The sequence below is a fragment of the Haliotis rufescens genome, unplaced genomic scaffold (assembly GCF_023055435.1).
Source record: "Haliotis rufescens isolate VD_foot unplaced genomic scaffold, xgHalRufe1.0.p SCAF_24, whole genome shotgun sequence".
Taxonomy (NCBI): domain Eukaryota; kingdom Metazoa; phylum Mollusca; class Gastropoda; order Lepetellida; family Haliotidae; genus Haliotis; species Haliotis rufescens.
Genome location: NW_025963935.1, coordinates 75,455 through 96,492, shown reverse-complemented (window position 1 = coordinate 96,492; position 21,038 = coordinate 75,455). Strand labels below are relative to the sequence as shown.

General features: G+C 44.4%; 1 protein-coding gene and 1 pseudogene across 2 annotated transcripts; one reads left to right on the top strand and one right to left on the bottom strand.

Annotated features, from left to right (window-relative positions):
• Window positions 1–8,128: 8,128 nt before the first annotated feature.
• Window positions 8,129–13,979, top strand: LOC125383550. Of its 2 annotated transcripts, none has more exons than XR_007222794.1 (5): window positions 8,129–8,559; window positions 10,009–10,099; window positions 10,966–11,526; window positions 11,866–11,911; window positions 13,362–13,979. XR_007222794.1 is itself a non-coding variant. In XM_048401906.1 (5 exons), exons 1-5 carry the CDS (start codon window positions 8,477–8,479, stop codon window positions 13,383–13,385), a joined length of 384 nt encoding a protein of 127 aa, XP_048257863.1. In that variant the 5' UTR covers window positions 8,129–8,476; the 3' UTR covers window positions 13,386–13,979. The 2 variants fall into 2 exon arrangements, 1 of the variants encoding a protein (XP_048257863.1); XM_048401906.1 differs by having other exon boundaries at window positions 10,966–11,105.
• Window positions 13,980–20,172: 6,193 nt separating this feature from the next.
• LOC124128905 lies at window positions 20,173–20,291 on the bottom strand (annotated as a pseudogene).
• Between the last annotated feature and the right edge of the window lie 747 nt (window positions 20,292–21,038).

Below are 21,038 nucleotides of genomic sequence, written 5' to 3'. Positions count from 1 at the left end.
GCCAAGTCACACGTGAAAACCATGTTGTCGGTATACGATGTCTCACGATGTGCCAAGTCACACGTTAAAACCATGTTGTTGGTATACGATGTCTCACAATCTGCAAGGTCACACGTTAAAACCATGTCGTGGGTATAAGATGTCTCACGATCTGCCAAGTCACACGTTAAAACCATGTTGTTGGAATACGATGTCTCACAATCTGCAAGGCCACACGTTAAAACCATGTCGTGGGTATAAGATGTCTCACGATCTGCCAAGTCACACGTCAAAACCATGTTGTTGGTATACGATGTCTCACGATCTGCCAAGTCACACATTAAAACCATATCGCCGGTATACGATGTCTCACGATCTGCAAAGTCACACGTTAAAACCATGTCATGGGTATAAGATGTCTCACGATCTGCCAAGTGACACGTTAAAACCATGTTGTTGGTGTACGATGTCTCACTATCTGCCAAGTCACACGTGAAAACCATGTTGTTGGTATACAATGTCTCACATTCTCCAAGGTCACACGTTAAAACCATATCGTCATTATATTATGTTTCACAATCTGCCAAGCCACACTTTAAAACAATGTGGTCGGTACCCGATGTCTCATGATCTGCCAAGTCACACATTAAAACCATATCGTCGGTATACGATGTCTCACTATCTGCCAAGTCACACGTTAAAACCGTGTTGTTGGTATACAATGTCTCACGATCTGCCAAGTCACACGTTAAAACCATGTCGTCGGTATACGATGTCTCACTATCTGCCAAGTCACACGTTAAAACCATGTCGTCGGTACACGATGTCTTACCTTCTGCCACGTGACACGTTAAAACCATGTAGTCTGTATATTTTGTCTCAATATCTGCCAAGTGACACGTTAAAACCATGTTGTTGGTATACGATGTCTCACGATCTGCAAAGTCACACATTAAAACCATATCGTCGGTATATGATGTCTCACGATCTGCCAAGTCACACGTTAAAACCATGTCATGGGTATAAGATGTCTCACGATCTGCCAAGTCACACGTTAAAACCATGTTGTTGGTATACGATGTCTCACGATCTGACAAGTCACACGTGAAAACCATGTTGTTGGTATACGATGTCTCACGATCTGCCAAGTCACACGTTAAAACCATGCTGTTGGTATACGATGTCTCACAATCTGCAAGGTCACACGTTAAAACCATGTCGTGGGTATAAGATGTCTCATGATCTGCCAAGTCACACGTTAAAACCATGTTGTTGGAATACGATGTCTCACAATCTGCCAAGTCACACGTTAAAACCATGTCGTGGGTAAAAGATGTCTCACGATCTGCCAAGTCACACGTCAAAACCATGTTGTTGGTATACGATGTCTCACGATCTGCCAAGTCACACATTAAAACCATATCATCGGTATACGATGTCTCACGATCTGCAAAGTCACACGTTAAAACCATGTCATGGGTATAAGATGTCTCACGATCTGCCAAGTGACACGTTCAAACCATGTTGTTGGTATACGATGTCTCACGATCTGCCAAGTCACACATTAAAACCATATCATCGGTATACGATGTCTCACGATCTGCAAAGTCACACGTTAAAACCATGTCATGGGTATAAGATGTCTCACGATCTGCCAAGTGACACGTTAAAACCATGTTGTTGGTGTACGATGTCTCACTATCTGCCAAGTCACACGTGAAAACCATGTTGTTGGTATACAATGTCTCACATTCTCCAAGGTCACACGTTAAAACCATATCGTCGTTATATTATGTTTCACAATCTGCCAAGCCACACTTTAAAACAATGTGGTCGGTACCCGATGTCTCATGATCTGCCAAGTCACACATTAAAACCATATCGTCGGTATACGATGTCTCACGATCTGCCAAGTCACACGTTAAAACCGTGTTGTTGGTATACGATGTCTAACGATCTGCCAAGTCACACGTTAAAACCATGTCGTCGGTATACGATGTCTCACTATCTGCCAAGTCACACGTTAAAACCATGTTGTTGGTATACGATGTCTCACGATCTGCCAAGTCACACGTAAAAACCATGTCGTCGGTATACGATGTCTCACTATCTGCCAAGTCACACGTTAAAACCATGTCAACGGTATACGATGTCTCAATATCTGCCAAGTCACACGTTAAAACCGTGTTGTTGGTATACGATGTCTCATGATCTGCCAAGTCACTCGTTAAAACCATGTCGTCGGTACACGATGTCTTACCTTCTGCCAAGTGACACGTTAAAACCATGTAGTCTGTATATTTTGTCTCAATATCTGCCAAGTGACACGTTAAAACCATGTTGTTGGTATACGATGTTTCATGATCTGCCAAGTCACACGTGAAAACCATGTCGTCGGTATACGATGTCTCACAATCTGCCAAGTCACACGTTAAAACCATGTCATGGGTATACGATGTCTCACGACCTGGCAAGTCACACGTTAAAACCATGTTGTCGGTATACGATGTCTCACAATCTGCCAAGTCACACGTTAAAACCATGTTGTTGGTATATGATGTCTCACGATCTGCCAAGTCACACGTTAAAACCATGTCGTCGGTATACGATGTCTCACGTTCTGCCAAGTCACACGTTAAAACCATGTAGTCGGTATATTTTGTCTCACGATCTGCCAAGTCACACGTTAAAGTCATGTACTCGAATTGTAATCTCTTCGTCTTCACCAATCGGCTCCTGCAACAACAAGAAGATTATGTGGATTTATTTTAACCTGGAATCTCTACTGGTCAACACTGTAGCGTGCATAGAATTCGTATTACATTGTAATGTCAAAATTCAATGTTAGGCATAACCGCAAGTTATTGAAAACTGCAAATTCGAATGGACTGTCATGTGCATTACAGGGTACAATAGTATTGATTAGAAGCGTTAACATAGACGTTCTTTCCACTTCACCACGGAGAGGGTCGCCAAACACACGAGTCTGTCAACACTAATCACTGAAAATGATGATCATGTGACTTGATTAGTTTAGTGAAATCGTGATGAACAGTAGTGTTCTGACATAGCGATCTATGACGTGTTATGGGAATCTAACATGGTCTTGAATTTTCTCCCTCTCTGTTGTCAGTGATTGAAACAAGAAATACACTCGTTCAAATAGTGCACTCTACCAAAATAGAATAATAGTGGTATTTTCAACAGTAAAGACATGAAATACTAATAGGGCAAGACTGACCAAAAAATGACAGTTGAATGGATTAAAAGGCAGATGACATAATTGTTTGTTTTTTTCAAATGTTAAGCACTTACGCAGTTTCGGGTCAATACCCATTAGCATTGATCACTGTCATACATTTCCTGTACATTGAGTGGATCAGACAATTTGTGAAGGCCCTAGGGATCCTCCTGCACACATCCAGAGCAGCTGTGTATAGTTCATCGGCAGTTGTAGGTACTGGGCGCACATTGTGCAGACGACTTTAAACCTCATCCCACTAGTGTTTGATAGGGTTCAGATCAGGACTGAGAGCTGGCCACGGTAGAACACGGGTGTTGTGTTGTTGCAGAAAGGCCATGGTAGATCCACTCCATGGATCCCTTTCCCCAACGTTTCTGTCCGCGAAACGATCACCTCGACGCCGCCAAATCTGACTCTTCCGTCTGCATGGGAGACACAAAAGCGACTTTCATCAGAGAAGATGACACCCCTCCACTAACGATGACGCCAATTGTGATGACCCTGTGCCCACGGACGTCGTGCTTGTCGATGCCGTGGTTGGAGAACAAGACGACGTGCGGGTCGCCGACATCTGAGGTTGTTGGAGCGGAGACGTCGGACCACAGTGTCCCGGTTAATGTGTCAATTATGTGTTCCTATGGTCTGTCGAGCACTTTCCCTTGCAGTTAATAACGGATGTCGCTGGTGTTGACGGGTAACCTGCTGATCTTGTCGAGGTGTGGTGACCCTAGGACGACCGCTCCGAGGAAGGTCATCTGTGGTCTGTGTAGCATTGTATCGATGCAGGAAACGGTAAATTGTGGTTATGTTAACGATGAAATGACGGGCAACATCTTGGATAGACTCTCCAGCTTCCAAACGTCTGATAGCCTGGTTTCTCTGAATGGAAGGTCCAAGAATCGGCCACAGTTTTATACCCACTACAGTTCGTGACAGATCATGCATTTTCGATTTCACGAGAAATGGGTGCATGATACCCACATATTCATTGAATTGGTGCGTTTGGGTGACTCGTTTTTTATGTTGCATTTTTGCTCAGGGCTTCCAAAATGCAACCAAAATATTGATAACACCATCAGGCTTCACTACATGCTAAAACTCGTATCAATTAATGGTTCCGTGTTTGTTACTTATTTGCTTAAAACCACTTGCTTGTCTTTTGCGTGTGAGTATATGTACTATTCTGCATTGAGTGTTTTAAATATATGTTTTCTTATAACTGGCATATTCTTTCATAAGGCCAGAAATGTAACCTTTACTTAACACAGAGGTAGAAGACGCTGGCATTCCAACAGTCACATATGTGTTGAGCATGCTACTTCTAGCTAAAATTTTCAAACTGCCACGAACATTATTTTGTAAACCTCCAGCCCTGAATGTGAATGTAAAGCACTTGTTGATGCTTTATCTGATATTTTACAAACCGTCAACAAATTATCAACAAAGCCTTGCAAAAAGTAAATTAAATGTACCAAAAAGAACAATGGTATGATATTGAATGTTAAGAGGCAAATCATAATGTGGAGGACAAAAATATCATGAGTTCAATACAAAAACAAATTTTAATTAACATTTAGGGGTATTTGTCCATCAGAGTGAGTGAGTGAGTGAGTTAAACTTTATAGTCACATCGGCAATATTTCAGCAATATCGTGACTAAATCAAGTTGTACAGTGAGTGAGTTCAGATTTTAAGTCACATCGGCAATATTTTAGCCATATCCTGACTTTCAAAGGTTATACATAATAAATATGTGTCCACCAGAAACATTAGTACAAAAGTTATTCAGAAGAAAACAACATGCAAATTAACAAAATGAGTTGGAACAACTGAAACCTTATTGATCAAAACAGGAACCAATTCTGGAAACTATAAGATGATAGTAGAATTTATTTATCCTTAGCCAAAGAGGCTAACATGCCACTTCAAGAACATTTACAACTCTAAACATGGGACAGTCTTAAAAAAACACAATAACAGCTAATGGAATTCTCACTTTTATAAAACAATTCAAGACCTGGCGAAGATAACATAAGGAATGAATTCTTACATGGGAAGGAAGATAAGACTGACCCAAACACTACATGCGTTTTGCACAAAGCAGCCGCTTGGGTAAACTATTTTGCAACTTTAAAAATGAAAGAATATTTGAACACATGGAACACATGGAAAAAACTCTATTACAAGACCACTGTCAGTCTGTATTTAGAGGGGGATACCGAACATCAGATAATGTATTTGTTCCTAAAACATAAATATACTGTGTCAAATTAAAAAACTTCACATTTTTAAAAGTAATCCCTTATATATGATATACAACGGACAAATGTATCAGAGAAGGTAATTTTTAATCGTTTTTGTCCAAAGAAGGATTTTAATTAATGGTGGTAACCATAATTTATTCCAAGCATGGTATTCGGTAATAACATCAACAGTTTAAATCATAAGTCCCAAGCACGAGAATCTGAAGGCACACAAGTTCAGTAGTGTGTATGGACACCATGTGCGTTGACAACTGCCACACAACGCCTCTGCATGGACCCTGTGATGGACGTCATTGTTGCTGCAAAATGGTGCCAAGATCTTGCAAATTCTGTGATTGGTTCTGGAGAGTGTGCAGACTTCTGCCAAGGGCATCCCAGACTTGTTCGATGGGATTGAGGTCGGGGGACCTTGACGTCCATGACATTGACTCCCGCATTCTGAAGATAATTCCTTGTCAAAACTGCTGTGTGGGGTCTGGAATTGTCATGTTGGAAGATCAAACCGGGTCCATGTGCTGCCATAAAAGGCAGAAGATCTGGTTCCAGTACCTGGTCGAGGTAAGCAACAGCGTTGAGGTTGCCACGGATGACAAGAAGCCTGGAACATGCAGTGCCACAGAAAGCACCCCACACCATGACACTTCCGCCTCGAAATCTGTCAATTTCCTGTCAACAACAGTGGGCGTAACATTCATGACGGCGCCTCCACACCCTCACCCTACTATCAGCAAATCGAAGATTAAATCAGGATTCATCCACTGAAGACGACTTGATTCCGATTCCTCTGAGTCCATCGTAAGTGCCGCTGTGTCCACAACTGACGTTGACGTCTGTGTAAATTAGTCAGAATCGGCCCGCAGTATGGCCGTTGTGCTTGAAGGTGAGCAGTTCTCAGACGGTTTCGAACAGTTTGCGCACTCAGTCTACCCCTAAACAGTTCATTTCTGGTTGATGTAGCCGTCAAAAATTGGTTACGGAGGTGACGTAAGACAATCTGACGATCCTCTGCATGTGATGTCACACGTGGTCGACCTGGCCGAGGGCGATCAGCGGTGGTACCCGTTTGCTGTAGACGCGTCTGTAAATCATAAACAGTCCGTCGACTACAACCCATCGTCCTTGTGACTTCAACTACGGACATTCCCGTCTGCAACATGCCGATGGCACGTTCACGTTGCACATTTGAAAGGCGTGGCATGCCAAATGACCGTAAAAATTGTTTTCTTGTGTTTTTTCGTTTTTTGTAATGACTGTAAACAAGTATGGCTGAAAACACGTGCGGTATTATGGCCTCGTGACCAGTTGCACGTATAAAACCACTGTTGCCACTATTGTGCTGTGCACGATTTAGATCGATTCATCTGCACAAAAACGGGCGTTATCTGAAGACAATACGTGGACATTACTGTTTAAATACACAATAAGGGCCAACAATGATACCTGGTCAAAATGTTTAAATTTTAGGATTGTGAAGTTTTTAATTTGGTTCAGAATATATTCTACAAAATGTTTTAAAAATAGAATATACAGTTGTTTTGAGGTCTTTCTAAAGGCCTTTGATTTAGTTGAGGGATCACTACTTCTGACAAAGATATGATGAATCAAAATATAAGGAAATGTATTGGAAAAAGTATCATCATTATACCTCTTATGAAGTGAAACCGATTTCAAGGACATTTCACATCTCCAACATCGGGGTGAGAGAAGGATGCATTTTGTCTCCCTCATTATGTAATAAACTCCTCAATGAGCTTCCACTTTATATCAAACCTGAAACTTATTATAACACTTAATGGTTTAAACATTTGTTTAAAAACCTGAAGATAAATGGTGATAAAACAAATCTTGGTGATACACAAATACTGGTTACAGACAGATGTAATACTTAGGAACTACATTTGAAACAAATGGTAAACGTAAAAATAGTGCTAAAGCCCCATTCATAAAGGCCCTAGGGCTACCTCAAGATTCAGTCGCCATTCTTAACTAAGATATACCTTTAGCTCTTACTTACAAATTATTCAAAACATTAGGAGCCAGTAATCGTCTTCAATAGTGAAATCTGGGATATAGAATCAATCCTCCTGAACAACTCTAGAAGCTGTAGCTCAAATTTTGTAAATCCTTGACTAAACAAGTTGCAAAGCATATTACCTCCAACCGGGCGTCAATAGAAATCTTGCAAGTCTTTATATGTTCCTAACTAAAGTGCTCAAGTGATTTGATGCTCTTGTGAGGTGAGGCCATTACACATACAATAACAGCAGTCGTTTTGAATAGGTTAGACTAACAGATAGTCTATGAAATCTTATATTACGCAATACCCTTCTCGACTCTAAATTCTAGAATAGGTTTTATCCATAGAATAAATATATTCCACAGTCATAGTGCAGGACTATGAATAGGTAACACAGCTAATAAACTGACATGCATGGCTGGCTCCCTGTTGCGTCAGTATGGCGCTGAGAGTTCTCACGGTTCCGTTTCAATGTTTTATAGTGCATCCCGCATCTCCAATACAATAAACCTCCTCTGTCTTTTGAAATCCGATTGTATACATGACACCACCTTGGGGCGTGGGAAGAAATCTCGAATGTGATGCACATAACTTCTGCAAATTATATGTCCCAAGTGTTGTGTGTACAAACGCTCTCACTGGAAGGCAATTGTGGGATTATTCAGTGGAAAAACTGGTACTTGTGGGGTGAATTTAGAAATGTGGGCTGCACCCCACATTTCCATCTAAATAATGTTTTTTTTCTGATAGCTGTTGGGTTAAAGTTTTAAAATTTGACTGCACCCAACATTAACTTGGACACCATTTTGACCAAATCCGTCATGTGTCCGTTCGAGTCATGGACAGTTGCTAAAAATAGCATTCCATGTAACTGATGGCTACTGCCACCTATATTGCAAAGGGGAGGCAACTCTTTCCCGCGCCGCACGCGCAGTTTTTCCAGCGACGCATACGCATTTTTTCCAGCGTCGAATGCGCTCATTTCGTTTTACCACAGCATGCAGAAAAGACAACATGGCAAAATCGAAAACTACGAGGGCATCGGAAAAAGAGCTGTAAGTTTTTTAACATTACTTGAAAAATGAAATATCATCTTACTTGCTCCCATGCAATCAATAATGAAAGATTGAGTTTGATGTAGACAAAGGAAAACATGAGATTGCAGACGCAGGTCGGGATGAACTAGAATTTTGGCGTAACAAAATGGTAATTTTGATTAACTTCAAGCATTCTAATTTACGTATGGCATGTTATTCATTTAGATATGTTTGACATTTTGGATAGAGCCTAATTATATGTATTGTTGCCATCTTGCCGCGATTGTTGGGCACGTTTGCTAAGTCTGTGTTTTGTTATTTATGGAATGATTTATCCTTACAGATTACTATGATCATGGGTGAACCTATTATTGGTAATTTGTCCGTGTTCACGTTGGAAGACAAAAAATATCTGGAATTTTTTAATCTTCGACGTGTTTATGAAGCTGTCATTTATTCAAATGGTTGCTTATTCAGATTCCAATTCTTATCTGCCTACATTTTGTCCAAGCTGGTGTTAACGGAGAGAAACGCATTTTTTTCTGTGTTTTTGAAAGGTTTGTGTTGATTGTTATGTTTGGTTATTTTTTAAATAAGGGTATCAGGATACAGACGCAGGGCTCAATTTAAGGATGTTCAGTTTGGTTGCACAAGTGCAAGCTTGTTGCATCAGAGAGAATCAGGTTGCAAAAAAATTGCATCATTCTTTAATGTATTAAAGATGAAAATACTCTTTTATTCATTGATTAAGCACATCAGTTTCTTTCTTAGCCAGGTTTTATTTAATGCTAGCAATCACTTTTAAAACATGATAAGTATTTTCAAGTGAGCGTTTTAGCAGGGCACAGCACCCTGCCTGTCTTTTCTATTTTGAGCCCTGCCCTTTCTAATACGTCCTTACTGTCTTGCACATTTGTTACCGATGGCAAGTTGTAATACTTTTCCTAACTCCCTTTTTAACAACATTTATTTATCTATCGGTCTAATTAAATGAATGAAGTGAGAGTTAGGTTCATAGGCTACGGTTTTGACGGCGTACCGACCTGCGGTGTTGAAAGAGTTTAAACTCAATAAACTTTACCATCTTGATGTCGTCCCTTTTCTAAATAAAGTGACCGGCAATTTTGTGCAACCATGCAAAGAATTAGCTTGCATTTACAGTGAACTAAATGCAAGGTGCCTATTAGGCCTATATTTTAATTGCCGTTTTACAAATTCTACACATTTATGCATTGTTACAAGTCAAATTGTGTTTAATGATTTTATCGGAAAACATTCTAATGTTGTACATTTTTGGAGAAAATCGTGGGCAAGTAAGTGTAAGTTGCAATTTCCAGTCACATTTCTGAATTCTCATGAAGTTCTATATCTAGTGTGGCATTTGTGAAATATGACAAACCCGTTGGTTCATTACATCATTTTTGCATCTGTAAAATCACATTGTCAGATGACATTTATCTTTCGCAGAATGGATGGTTGGGCTCTACACATGAATTTTTTCTACCCCTGCAGACGAGCTCAAAACATACTAGATTTTCAAGATGGCATAAAACAGAAGGTAAGAAAGCATGTACAGTTTTCGACGTAATAAGCGCACAGGGCGCTCTCAGAATTAGAAATAGGGGGTTCTTATTAGAATATGATTTGGGGGAAATAGTCGAAAGTTCGGTAATGTTATGGTTTCTGCTGACAGCCTGAAATAATACAAAAAAAAGTCTGTGTGTAATATACACGACAGATATATTTTTCCAGGATTTAATTTCCCGTAATTAAGGGTGCATATAACACACGAGTGCGTATTATACACGAATAAATGTACATGAATTGTGTACATTGATCAGTTGGAAGGGTGCTAATTGGGATTGTTCACTAGCCAATATATTGGAAAGTATCGCCGTGGACGCTTATTAGAGCAGGGCGCTTATTACATCGAATACGACATGAGCATTTGTAGTACATGTCTTCCCTTATGATTTTAGCTCAAGGTTTCCTTTTTGTTCCACTCATCTGGGAAAATATGGTCATGCTCCAAATTTTACACTACCAAACTGTAGTATTAACTCACATAACTGTACTAGTAAAGTCGATATTACAAGTTGAATAAATCTACTAATGTCAGTGTTGTAACTTCCATTTGGGTATACTTAATCATCAGAAGTGCTAAAAACCTAATCATACACGCCTTCATGGTCTAGTTTTGTAATTTGCTGGTTTTGATATATACAAAAGCTGTTATTTCTTTTTTACATGAGTTGCATCCTCTCACCAGTTTATATTGGTTTATTATTTTATTGTTTTTTTAAATTATTCTATATTTAAATTGAATATTCCTATATTTATCCAAATCATCTGTGATTACTATTTTCTGTCAAGTGACAAAACACTACACCATGGTCTTATAATACATATATTTGTTATTTGTAGTACACAAAGAAAACGTTCATACCTCTAAAAGTGCAACCAGTTGGCACCGAGGTGTGGGTTAAAATAGATCATGGGGACTACTTCCCTGCTGGGAAAATACAAGGATGCCATGGGGACCAACTTCTTCTTCTAAATAAATGGTATGCAAAATCATGTGAATTTCAATGTATACATTTCATTTGTTTTTTGTGTCTTTATTCCTTTTCTTTGTTGTTAGGACTGAAAGTAGTTTTATATCTGTGTGTTCTTTGTGGTATTCATAGCTTAAAGTTATGGGATGCGGTATATGAAGTATCTTTGTATTATGCTTATGTGGAAAACTATGTAAAAAAATAGTGGGCTGCATGTCCGAAGTTGTGGCATGTCCTCGAGTGAGTGAGTGAGTGAGTATGGTTTTACGCCGCTTTAAGCAATATTCCAGCAATATCACGACGGGGGACACCAGAAATAGGCTTCACACATTGTACCCATGTCGGGAAACGAACCTGGGTCTTCGGCGTGATGAGCGAACTCTTTAACCACCTGGCTACCCGACCGCCCGGCATGTCCTAGAAATAAGGGGTATGTAATTGAAACCCTCCAAAATTAAACTTTATTTTAAAGTATATCCTGAGAACATGTTTTTGAATTCACTGCACATACATGTACAGTACTACTTGAATTTAAATACCTCCTGTATGGGTGTGAAGACCCCTGACGGTCAAACCACTGACATGTTGACATTCCAGTCATCCACCTTAATGCATCTGTTTAATCTGAATATTTTCATACAAAAAGCATGTCGTTCATAATTTTTCCTGGTGTTCATAATGATGATGTATTACATGTACGCTGTATTCTTGTGTCATTTCTTTTCTTTTCTAAATGTTGGCTATTATATCTTTGTTAAATCCTCTTCAGGGTGTCCAAAAACTTGGTGATCATAGCCTTACAAGAGGGAAAACAGGTATGCTTTTGTCTTTCTGTTATTTCTGTGCTAAATACTAGAGTGGATTGTTATATGCATACTATACAGCTGTTAACTATCTCTTGGATTCTCCTTTTTTCAAGATTTGTATAGTAACATTATAGGATCACTTTAAATGCTTCATCTGAGTGATATATGTATCCATGCTTTTTTTTTTTCATGTGTTAAATTTTTCAATAAAAGTTCAAGGGATACATTGATGAATTGAACACTTCATAGTATTTCCAAGTCACTGATGATCGGAAAAATGCTTCTGGTATATGGATGTAAAATAGTTTTGACCTTCTGCATGAAGTTTCAGCTGGTTATCTGTGTGAATTTCCAGTTCATTCTTCTTGTTGGTTGGTTGGTTGGTTGTTTAACGCCGCAATCGGCAATATTCCAGCTATATGACGGCGGTCTGTAAATAATCGAGTCCGGACCAGACATCCTGTGATTAATAGCATGAGCATCGATCCACGCAATTGGGATCGATGACATGCATCAACCAAGTCAGCGAGCCTGACCACCCGATCCCGTTAGTCGCCTTTACGACAAGCATAGCCACCTGTTACGGCAAGCATGGGTTGCTGAAGACCTATTCTACCCCGGAATCTTCACGGGCCTTATTCTTGTTGAACGTTAATACTGCCTGCTTTGGTGCTGTTTCTTTGTTCATCAATACTCTTGATGCTAGTTTGTCTAAGTTGAAAAAAACAGCGAGACACAGCTGATGAACATTTGTCGGAGTAAAAAACCCTATTTACAGGACTAAAGATTTAGGTTTTCAACAACAGAAGTTGATCAGCAAATCATGATAACTCTATTATTTCTATGAATTGTCACTCTTTGATGAACTTTATGGTTCAAACTAAACATCCATACAGTTAATATATTGCTGTACTCTAGGTAATGATATTTATGCTAATGACAAAGATGTTGCCATACTTGCAGGATCACATATCACTAGCTTTCAGTCTTAAAGCAGAAAGTATTTGGGTTTCTTTTAGCCCTTTAGAAGTTATTAGTATAGTGTAGCAATAGGTTTTAGTTTCAATATGTTTTTATTTGTTTATACTTGTGTTCATTTGTTTCTTGTGAATATATAAAAAGAAGTTTTGTATCTGTTTTCTGCCTTGTGGGATGCAGGAGTAAAAGTCGTGGAGTCGGGGTATGAATTATCTTTTGGTTTAACTCTTAATTTGGAAAGTCCTGTAAAATTAGTATTTAGAATTATTAACAATGATAACTGTTGTTTTGATGTTTCCATAAACTAGTGAGTATTATGTCAAACTTGTGATGGATGTGTCCATAAAATGAGGGCTATTCTTTATTTGATTGAATTATGATGTTTATGTGACAACATAAATCTTGCCGATGAATGTTTAATTGAAATGTAATATTCAAAACATGCCTAAGACAATATAAACAGTTCTATCTTCACTTTTAGACACTCAAAGCCTGTTGGGTCTAGGGGAAACTGCTACAATTTCAAGCCCTGATGATGCTTCCGGTCTTCATGACCCTGGTCAAGAAACACCTCAGCAGACAGCATCCTCATCCAGTGTCAGTGTTTGGGGTCATTCGTTTGTTGAGACATGGTCACCTCTGATGGTTCTGAAAATGAGAAGGCCATGCCACTCTCCAGACTGAAGAGAAAATTTTGCAAGAGACGCTGTGATATAGGTGGCAAGAAGAGGTCTGCTACTTCTCCTATTCCAGATCATGACACTAGTGACTGCAACTCAAGTGCTTCTGAATATCATCCTTGTAAGAAAGACATTGACACTTCTGATTTAGACACTGAGAACTTCCAGGCAACCTGTTCGAAAACTGAGGTGTACAAGAAAACAATACATCCTGATCATAAAGGACATTCAGTTGCGGATATCAAAGGCAGCAGTGATTCTTCTCTTTCGGAATTTCTTCATCTTAAAAAAGAGATTATGCAGGACACAAATGAAATACTGAAACGTTACCTTCAATCTCAAGATTCATCCAATCCGATGATAAAATGTATGACATTAATCATCCATAGGTGTTTGTGAAGAAGATTCTTAGGTGTTCAACAACCTCTAATATATAATAGAAAATGGTGTCCATTTTTGTTTGATTGCTTTGTAGTTCAAACACAGATGTAGCTACACACTCCAAGTTTGGGGCTGCGATTAAGGTTCAAGGATGTATGATAGGGAGGGTGGGGAGGGAGGTGGATATATGATAGGGAGAATCAAGGGGGGTGGGGATGGGAGGTGGATGTATGATAGGGAGAATCAAGGGGGGCGGGGAGGGAGGTGGATGTATGATAGGGAGAAGCAAGGGGGGCGGGGAGCGAGGTGGATGTATGATAGGGAGAAGCAAGGGGGGCGGGGAATCAGTGTGCTTAGTTCATTTCTCCTTTCTTTTACCATTTCTTCATGGAAAACGGCATCATTAGTTCTGCATATCGGGCCCCGGGCCCTGCCCGGGCAAATCTGGAAACCTACGAGGTAATTCCCTTGGATGCTCAGATAGCTACGGGCGAAGACCGAGAGGGGGTCGGTCCAGCATTTAGGGTGGAGATAGACCTAAAGACTCCGACAGCGTCCCTCATACAAAAATGTTGAAAGTTAAACTATCCAACGTATCGTCGGGGTTATCTATAATGTGGGGGAGAGGAGACAGAAGTGACTGATTTCGTCTGTTTCGGCCGATTCGCCTGACTTTGGTTCAACCCTCGGTGTGCTCGCTACGTTTTGCCTGGCTCAACAGCGACGCAATTTCGGGACCGAGCGGAAGGGTACTGAAGCTACAGGGAGACAGGGGGACTGCTATCACCTGGCTCGATGACATTGGCTCTCTTCCCCCATGGACGATGCGCCGACCGAGACGAACGTTACGCGAGGTACGATGAGACAGGAGGACCGCTATCACCTGGCTCGGACGCACGGCAGACAGACGGAGACAAGGGGGACTGCTATCACCTGGCTCGGACACACTCACGTAATATCAACGGAGACAGGGGGACCGCTATCACCTGGCTCGGACGCACGCACGGAAGATGAAGACAGGGGGACTGCTATCACCTGGCTCGGAAGGCACGGTAGATCGACGGAGACAGGGGGACCGCTATCACCTGGCTCGGACGGACGCACGCACGGCATACGGAGACAGGGGGACCGCTATCACCTGGCTCGGACGGACGCACGCACGGCATACGGAGACAGGGGGTCTGCTATCACCTGGCTCGGACGCACGGTAGATCGACGGAGACAGGGGGACCGCTATCACCCAGCTCACACGGCTGATGCGCAGGTACACGGGGACCACTATCACCTGGATCGGCAAAATCGCCAAATTTGCAAATACCCGGGGACCGCTATCACCTAGCTCGTACACACGGAAGACAGGGGGACCGCTATCACCTGACTCGCAGATACGAGAGGCACTCCGACGACAGGGGATCGCTATCACCTGGCTGGAGGAAAGTGTCTCTCGCCCGCACCACCGCAATTCGGTGTGCTCACCCAGACCGCCGCGCATGCACCTACACAAGGCGACCCCTGGGATAAACGGGCATGATGCTGGGACCGATTGCAATTGGCGACCAACCCTCTCATGACGTGATTGGACGGCGGGGGGTTTATGTCCTTCACGTCGCGAGAGGTAGAAAATGGTACACCGGTAAAATGAGAAGCAGCAAAACACGGGACATGAATTCCGTGGTCGGCCGAGCGGCAACTAGATTTATCAGTCGTGAGCAGGACCCAGTCTGAACGTCGGACTCGCGGTCCAGCGTGCAGTCACGAGAGACTCGACTGAGACGGCTAGTACGTGCCGGCGCCGGCACCGAAGACTCAAACGGTCGTATGCCGGGATTCCCTCTGTCCCGGCAGTGAAAACAGACGGGGCCTGGGCGGCGAGGTAGGCGGCAGCGACGGCGGCGGCGGCAGGGTCTGTCCTTTCAGCAAGGGACTAACTTTTAAAACCACTGCCAAGCCGACCAACTTACACCCGCGGCCGCGTCCCTTCTCCCCCTGGCAAAGGTGACGCTTATCTGGTTGATCCTGCCAGTAATTATATGCTTGTCTCAAAGATTAAGCCATGCATGTCTAAGTACAAACTGCGAATGGCTCATTAGATCAGTTATGGTTCCTTAGACGATACAATCCTACTTGGATAACTGTGGCAATTCTAGAGCTAATACATGCACAAAAGCTCCGACCCTCTCGAAAGGGAGGGTGAGAGCGCATTTATCAGTCCAACAGACCAGTCGGGTCGCAAGGCTCGCAAATTTGGTGACTCTGGATAACCCTTGCGGATCGCACGGCCACGAGCCGGCGATGCGTCTATCAAGTGTCTGCCCTATCAAACTGTCGATGGTAAGAAATTTGCCTATCATGGTGACCACGGGAATCAGGGTTCGATTCCAGAGAGGGAGCATGAGAAATGGCTACCACATCCAAGGAAGGCAGCAGGCGCGCAAATTACCCAATCTCGATACGAGGAGGTAGTGACGAAAAATAACAATACGGGACTCTTTCGAGGCCCCGTAATTGGAATGAGTTGACTCTTAACGTGTGCACGAGGATCTATTGGAGGGCAAGTCTGGTGCCAGCAGCCCACTAATTCCAGCTCCAATAGCGTATATTAAAGCTGTTGTGGTTAAAAAGTTCGTAGTTGGATCTCGGGGACGTTCGCGTGGGTCCCTAGCTGTCAAGCGGCTCGGTGCACCTCTCTCTCAAAAAGGTGGTCTCTTGATTGAGTGGCCTGATCGAGTGGCCGGCTGGTTTACTTTGAAAAAATTAGAGTGTTCAAAGCAGGCACAGCCCGCCTGTATAATGGTGCATGGAATAATGGAATAGGACCCCGGATCCTATTTTGCTGGTTGTGGATAACCAGGGTAATGATTAAGAGGAACAGGGCGGGGGCATCCGTATTGTGACGCTAGAGTTGAAACGAAAGTCTTCAGGTTCCAGGGGAAGTATGGTTGCAAAGCTGAAACTTAAAGGAATTGACGGAAGGGCACCACCAGGAGTGGAGCCTGCGGCTTAATTTGACTCAACACGGGAAAACTCACCTGGTCCGGACACTGGAAGGATTGACAGATTGAGAGCTCTTTCTTGATTCAGTGGGTGGTGGTGCATTGCCGTTCTTAGTTGGTGGAGTCATTTGTCTGGTTAATTCCAATAATGAACGGGACTCTAGTTCGCCGGTACCTCGTTGCCGCACGAGGTCGCCCTCGAGGCACAACTTCTTAGAGGGACGGGTGACGCTTAGTCACACGAAGTAGAGCAATAACAGGTCTGTGATGACCTTAGATGTCCGGGGCCGCATGCGCACTACACTGAAAGAGTCAACGTGGATGCCCACCTGCTCCGAGAGGAGTGGGAAACCCGATGAATCTCTTTCGTGATTGGGATTGGGGCTTGCAATTGTTCCCCATGAACGAGTAATTCCCAGTAAGCGTCGGTCATCAGCCGGCGCTGATTACGTCCCTGCCCTTTGTACACATCGCCCGTCGATACTACCGATTGAATGGTTTAGTGAGACCCTCGGACTGGGTGCCGGCGACTGCTTCAGCAGACACACAGGAAACGGAAAGACGGTCAAACATGATCATTTAGAGGAAGTAAAAGTCGTAACAAGATTTCCGTAGGTGAACCTGCAGAAGGATCATTAACGTTCGGGACGGCCACGTCGACTTAAAAAAACTTACAAGCAAAGTCGCAACCAAGCAAGAACAGTATTCCCTACGCAGTCACGAACGGAAACGCTGGTCATTGAGAGAGAAAAAAACACAAGTTCATTTCGACTTACAAGTAAGCTGGAAAACATTTGTCTTCAATTCCGACAAGTCATTCGTGGCCGACAAAGTCACCACCCAAGATGATCCACAAAACAACAACAGCAATCGCTGGTCCTTGAGAGAGAGATACACAAACGCAACCGTCCGTCATCAACACCATCCCGTCACCACCGACACACCCAACATCAAACGCTACAAAAACGACCTTTTTTCAAATGCCATTCGTAGCGGCGCCCCAGGGTGATGGGAACCCGTTTCCGACATCGGCCGTGTTCCAAACCCCCAAAAAGGTTTGCCTGTACCCGATTCCTCAAAAGTGACGCGCCGCTCTTCCAACGTCATCGGCGTCTTCCGTAGCGTCCCGGGGGGTCGGGAACCCGTTCTCGACATCGGCCGCGTTCGAATCCCAAAAGGGTTGGCCTGTAAACGATTCCTCAAAAGTGACGCGCCGCTCTTCCAACGTCATCGGCGTCTTCCGTAGCGTCCCGGGGGGTCGGGAACCCGTTCTCGACATCGGCCGCGTTCGAATCCCAAAAAGGTTTGCCTGTGCCCACTTGCGCAAAAGCGAGGCGCTGCTCTTCAAGTATTATCGGCGTCTTCCGCAGCGTCCCGGGGGTTTGGGAACCCGTTCTCGACATCGGCCGTGTTCGAATCTCAAAAGGGTTTGCCTGTACCTGCTTCCTCTAAAACAAGGCACCGCTCTTCAAATGCGCTCGGTGGCGTGCCAGACAACAACAACAAACCGAAACGGAAAAAAAGCGCACCAAAAACAATCCATGACAAAAAGCACTAAAACCGCATGCGCGGGCAGCCTGCCGGCAGTGCTCATACATGAAAAACACCCCCAAGTGTCGGCACCACCCGGTCCTTGCCGATACACGTCTCAATCGACGCCAACAACAACAAATCCTATACGAACGGAGATGCCGCTCAAAAAGCGCTAAAAACGCGTCCGGGAGCACCGTACCGTGGGTAAGCCATCACCAAAACCACGCCCAAGGGTCGGCACCACCCGGTCCTTGCCGATGCGAGTCCAAAACGCCGCCCATCCGACGCCAACCATCGAAAAATACATCCAACCCTAGCTGCAACGCCAACAAAACGCTCCAAAACCACTCAAAAAGCGCTAAAAACGCGCCCGGGAGCACCGTACCGTGGGTACGCCATCACCAAAACCACCCCCAAGGGTCGGCACCAACCCGTCCTTGCCGATGCAAGTGCAAAACGCCGCCCCTGCAACGCCCACGTCCAAAAACACATCTAACCCTAGTTGCGGCCCCAAAAAACCGCACAAAAACGACACAAAACGCACGCGCGCGCATGACCACGGGCAACCTCGGACATCAACATCACCCCCAACGCTCCGGAACGTCGGGACCCCGCCGGGAGACCTCCAAAAATCCACCCCAACGCGGCAACAAAAGCAAAACAGACCTAACCCTAGCTAACCCCCTAACCCTAACCCTAGCCCTAACCATACCCGTTAGCTCGATTTTCAGCTCTAACCCTAGCCAAGACCAGTTGGGCTCAAAATCGCCCAAACAAACCAAAATAGGCTCGGAAAACGCCTTTTTTTCAACCTCAAACCTACAAACGCACACTCCTGGGGGCAGCCCAGGCCATCTCTGCCCCTTTCCACACGCCAAACCACCACCAAGCAGGTGCCACCCAAAATGACCAGAAGAAAAAACACAAAGTCCAAACTTTCGCAAATAACAACGCGAACGCGTCACTCGGGAACGCAGACACATGCCGGTTCAGCACACGCACCTAAACGGGAGGCCAAAAAGGGACAAAATCGGCACGTTTTAGCACATTTAAAAAACAACAACGCGAACGTCCGTTTCCGTGGTAGAGAACCTCCTTCTACGTTACGCTTCGACTCGTGACGACATACACATTCCTGTCTATTCGTATGGCACGCTGACCTTTCAAGTCATTCCAATACGGCCAATGACGCATTTTTTAACCAGTCAATAACGTCTGGATTACGTTTCAAGACACAGAAAAGGCGGCAAACTACGGGTAATGATCAAGGAAGATTGGCTCTGCCACAATAACAAACCTATGTGTGGTATACTTCTAAATAGATTTTCGATGTAGTCTAAGTACGAATCTCAATTTGGTTTGCCTGTACCAACTCCGTCAAATTTTACGAACTCATTGCGGGACGTGATCGCTACGGAATTGGGGTGCACCCAAGCGTCACAAGGTGTTCTAAACCCATTTTCGACGTAGTCCATGTTCGAATCTCAATTTGGTTTGCCTGTACCAACTCCGTCAAATGTAACAAACTCATTGCGGGACGTGATCGATACGACATTGGGGTGCGCCCAAGCGTCCCAAGGTGTTCTAAACCCATTTTCGACGTAGTCCATGTGACCCATACATCTCTTACTAACACTGAAGTGAATATGCTGTTTTATAGCCATTTCGGACACGGATCAACGTGAATTCAATTACAAAAATGAAACGTTTACGGCACCGGGAGTTCCCAGGCGGTCAGCCATCCAAGTACTATTCCGGCCCGACTGCGCTTAAATTCGCTGAGCGGACGAGAAGCGGTGCTTTCACAGTGGTGTGGCCGTAGACAATTAAGTTACAAAAGTTTCAAAACCAATGGAACTCGCCGGACTTGGCTTGGAAGCGCCGGGCGCACACGGGAACACCCACCGCCGACCAGAACGGGAATAGCCCACCAGGCTTGGTTGTGCCGAGTCCGCCCGACACGGGAGCACCCGGCGCCGCTAAGAAAGGGAATCGCCGACTTGGCTTGGGTGTGCCGAGACCGCCCGAGACGGGAGCACCCGGCGCCGACCAGAATGGGAATCGCCGACTTGGCTTGGGTGCGCCGAGTCCGCCCGAGACGGGAAAACCCGTCGGCGACCAGAACGGGGCGCGCCGACTTGGCTTGGGTGCGCCGACCTCCGACTGGAGCGCCAAGTCGCGAGCACCCGGCGCCGCTAAGAAAGGGAATCGCCGACTTGGCTTGGGTGTGCCGAGACGTGAGCACCCGTCGCCGACCAGAACGGGACGCGCCGACTTGGCTTGGGTGCGCCGACCTCCGACTGGAGCGCCAAGTCGCGAGCACCCGGCGCCGCTAAGAAAGGGAATCGCCGACTTGGCTTGGGTGTGCCGAGACGTGAGCACCCGTCGCCGACCAGAACGGGACGCGCCGACTTGGCTTGGGTGCGCCGACCTCCGACTGGAGCGCCAAGTCGCGAGCACCCGGCGCCGCTAAGAAAGGGAATCGCCGACTTGGCTTGGGTGTGCCGAGACGTGAGCACCCGTCGCCGACCAGAACGGGACGCGCCGACTTGGTTTGGGTGCGCCGACCTC

Coding starts and splice junctions, on each gene's coding strand:
- LOC125383550 (XM_048401906.1), top strand. CDS start 8,477: ATGCGCTCATTTCGTTTTACCACAGCATGCAGAAAAGACAACATGGCA. Junction 8,560..10,008: donor AGGGCATCGGAAAAAGAGCT/GTAAGTTTTTTA, acceptor TATCTTTCGCAG/AATGGATGGTTGGGCTCTAC. Junction 10,100..10,965: donor AAGATGGCATAAAACAGAAG/GTAAGAAAGCAT, acceptor TGTTATTTGTAG/TACACAAAGAAAACGTTCAT.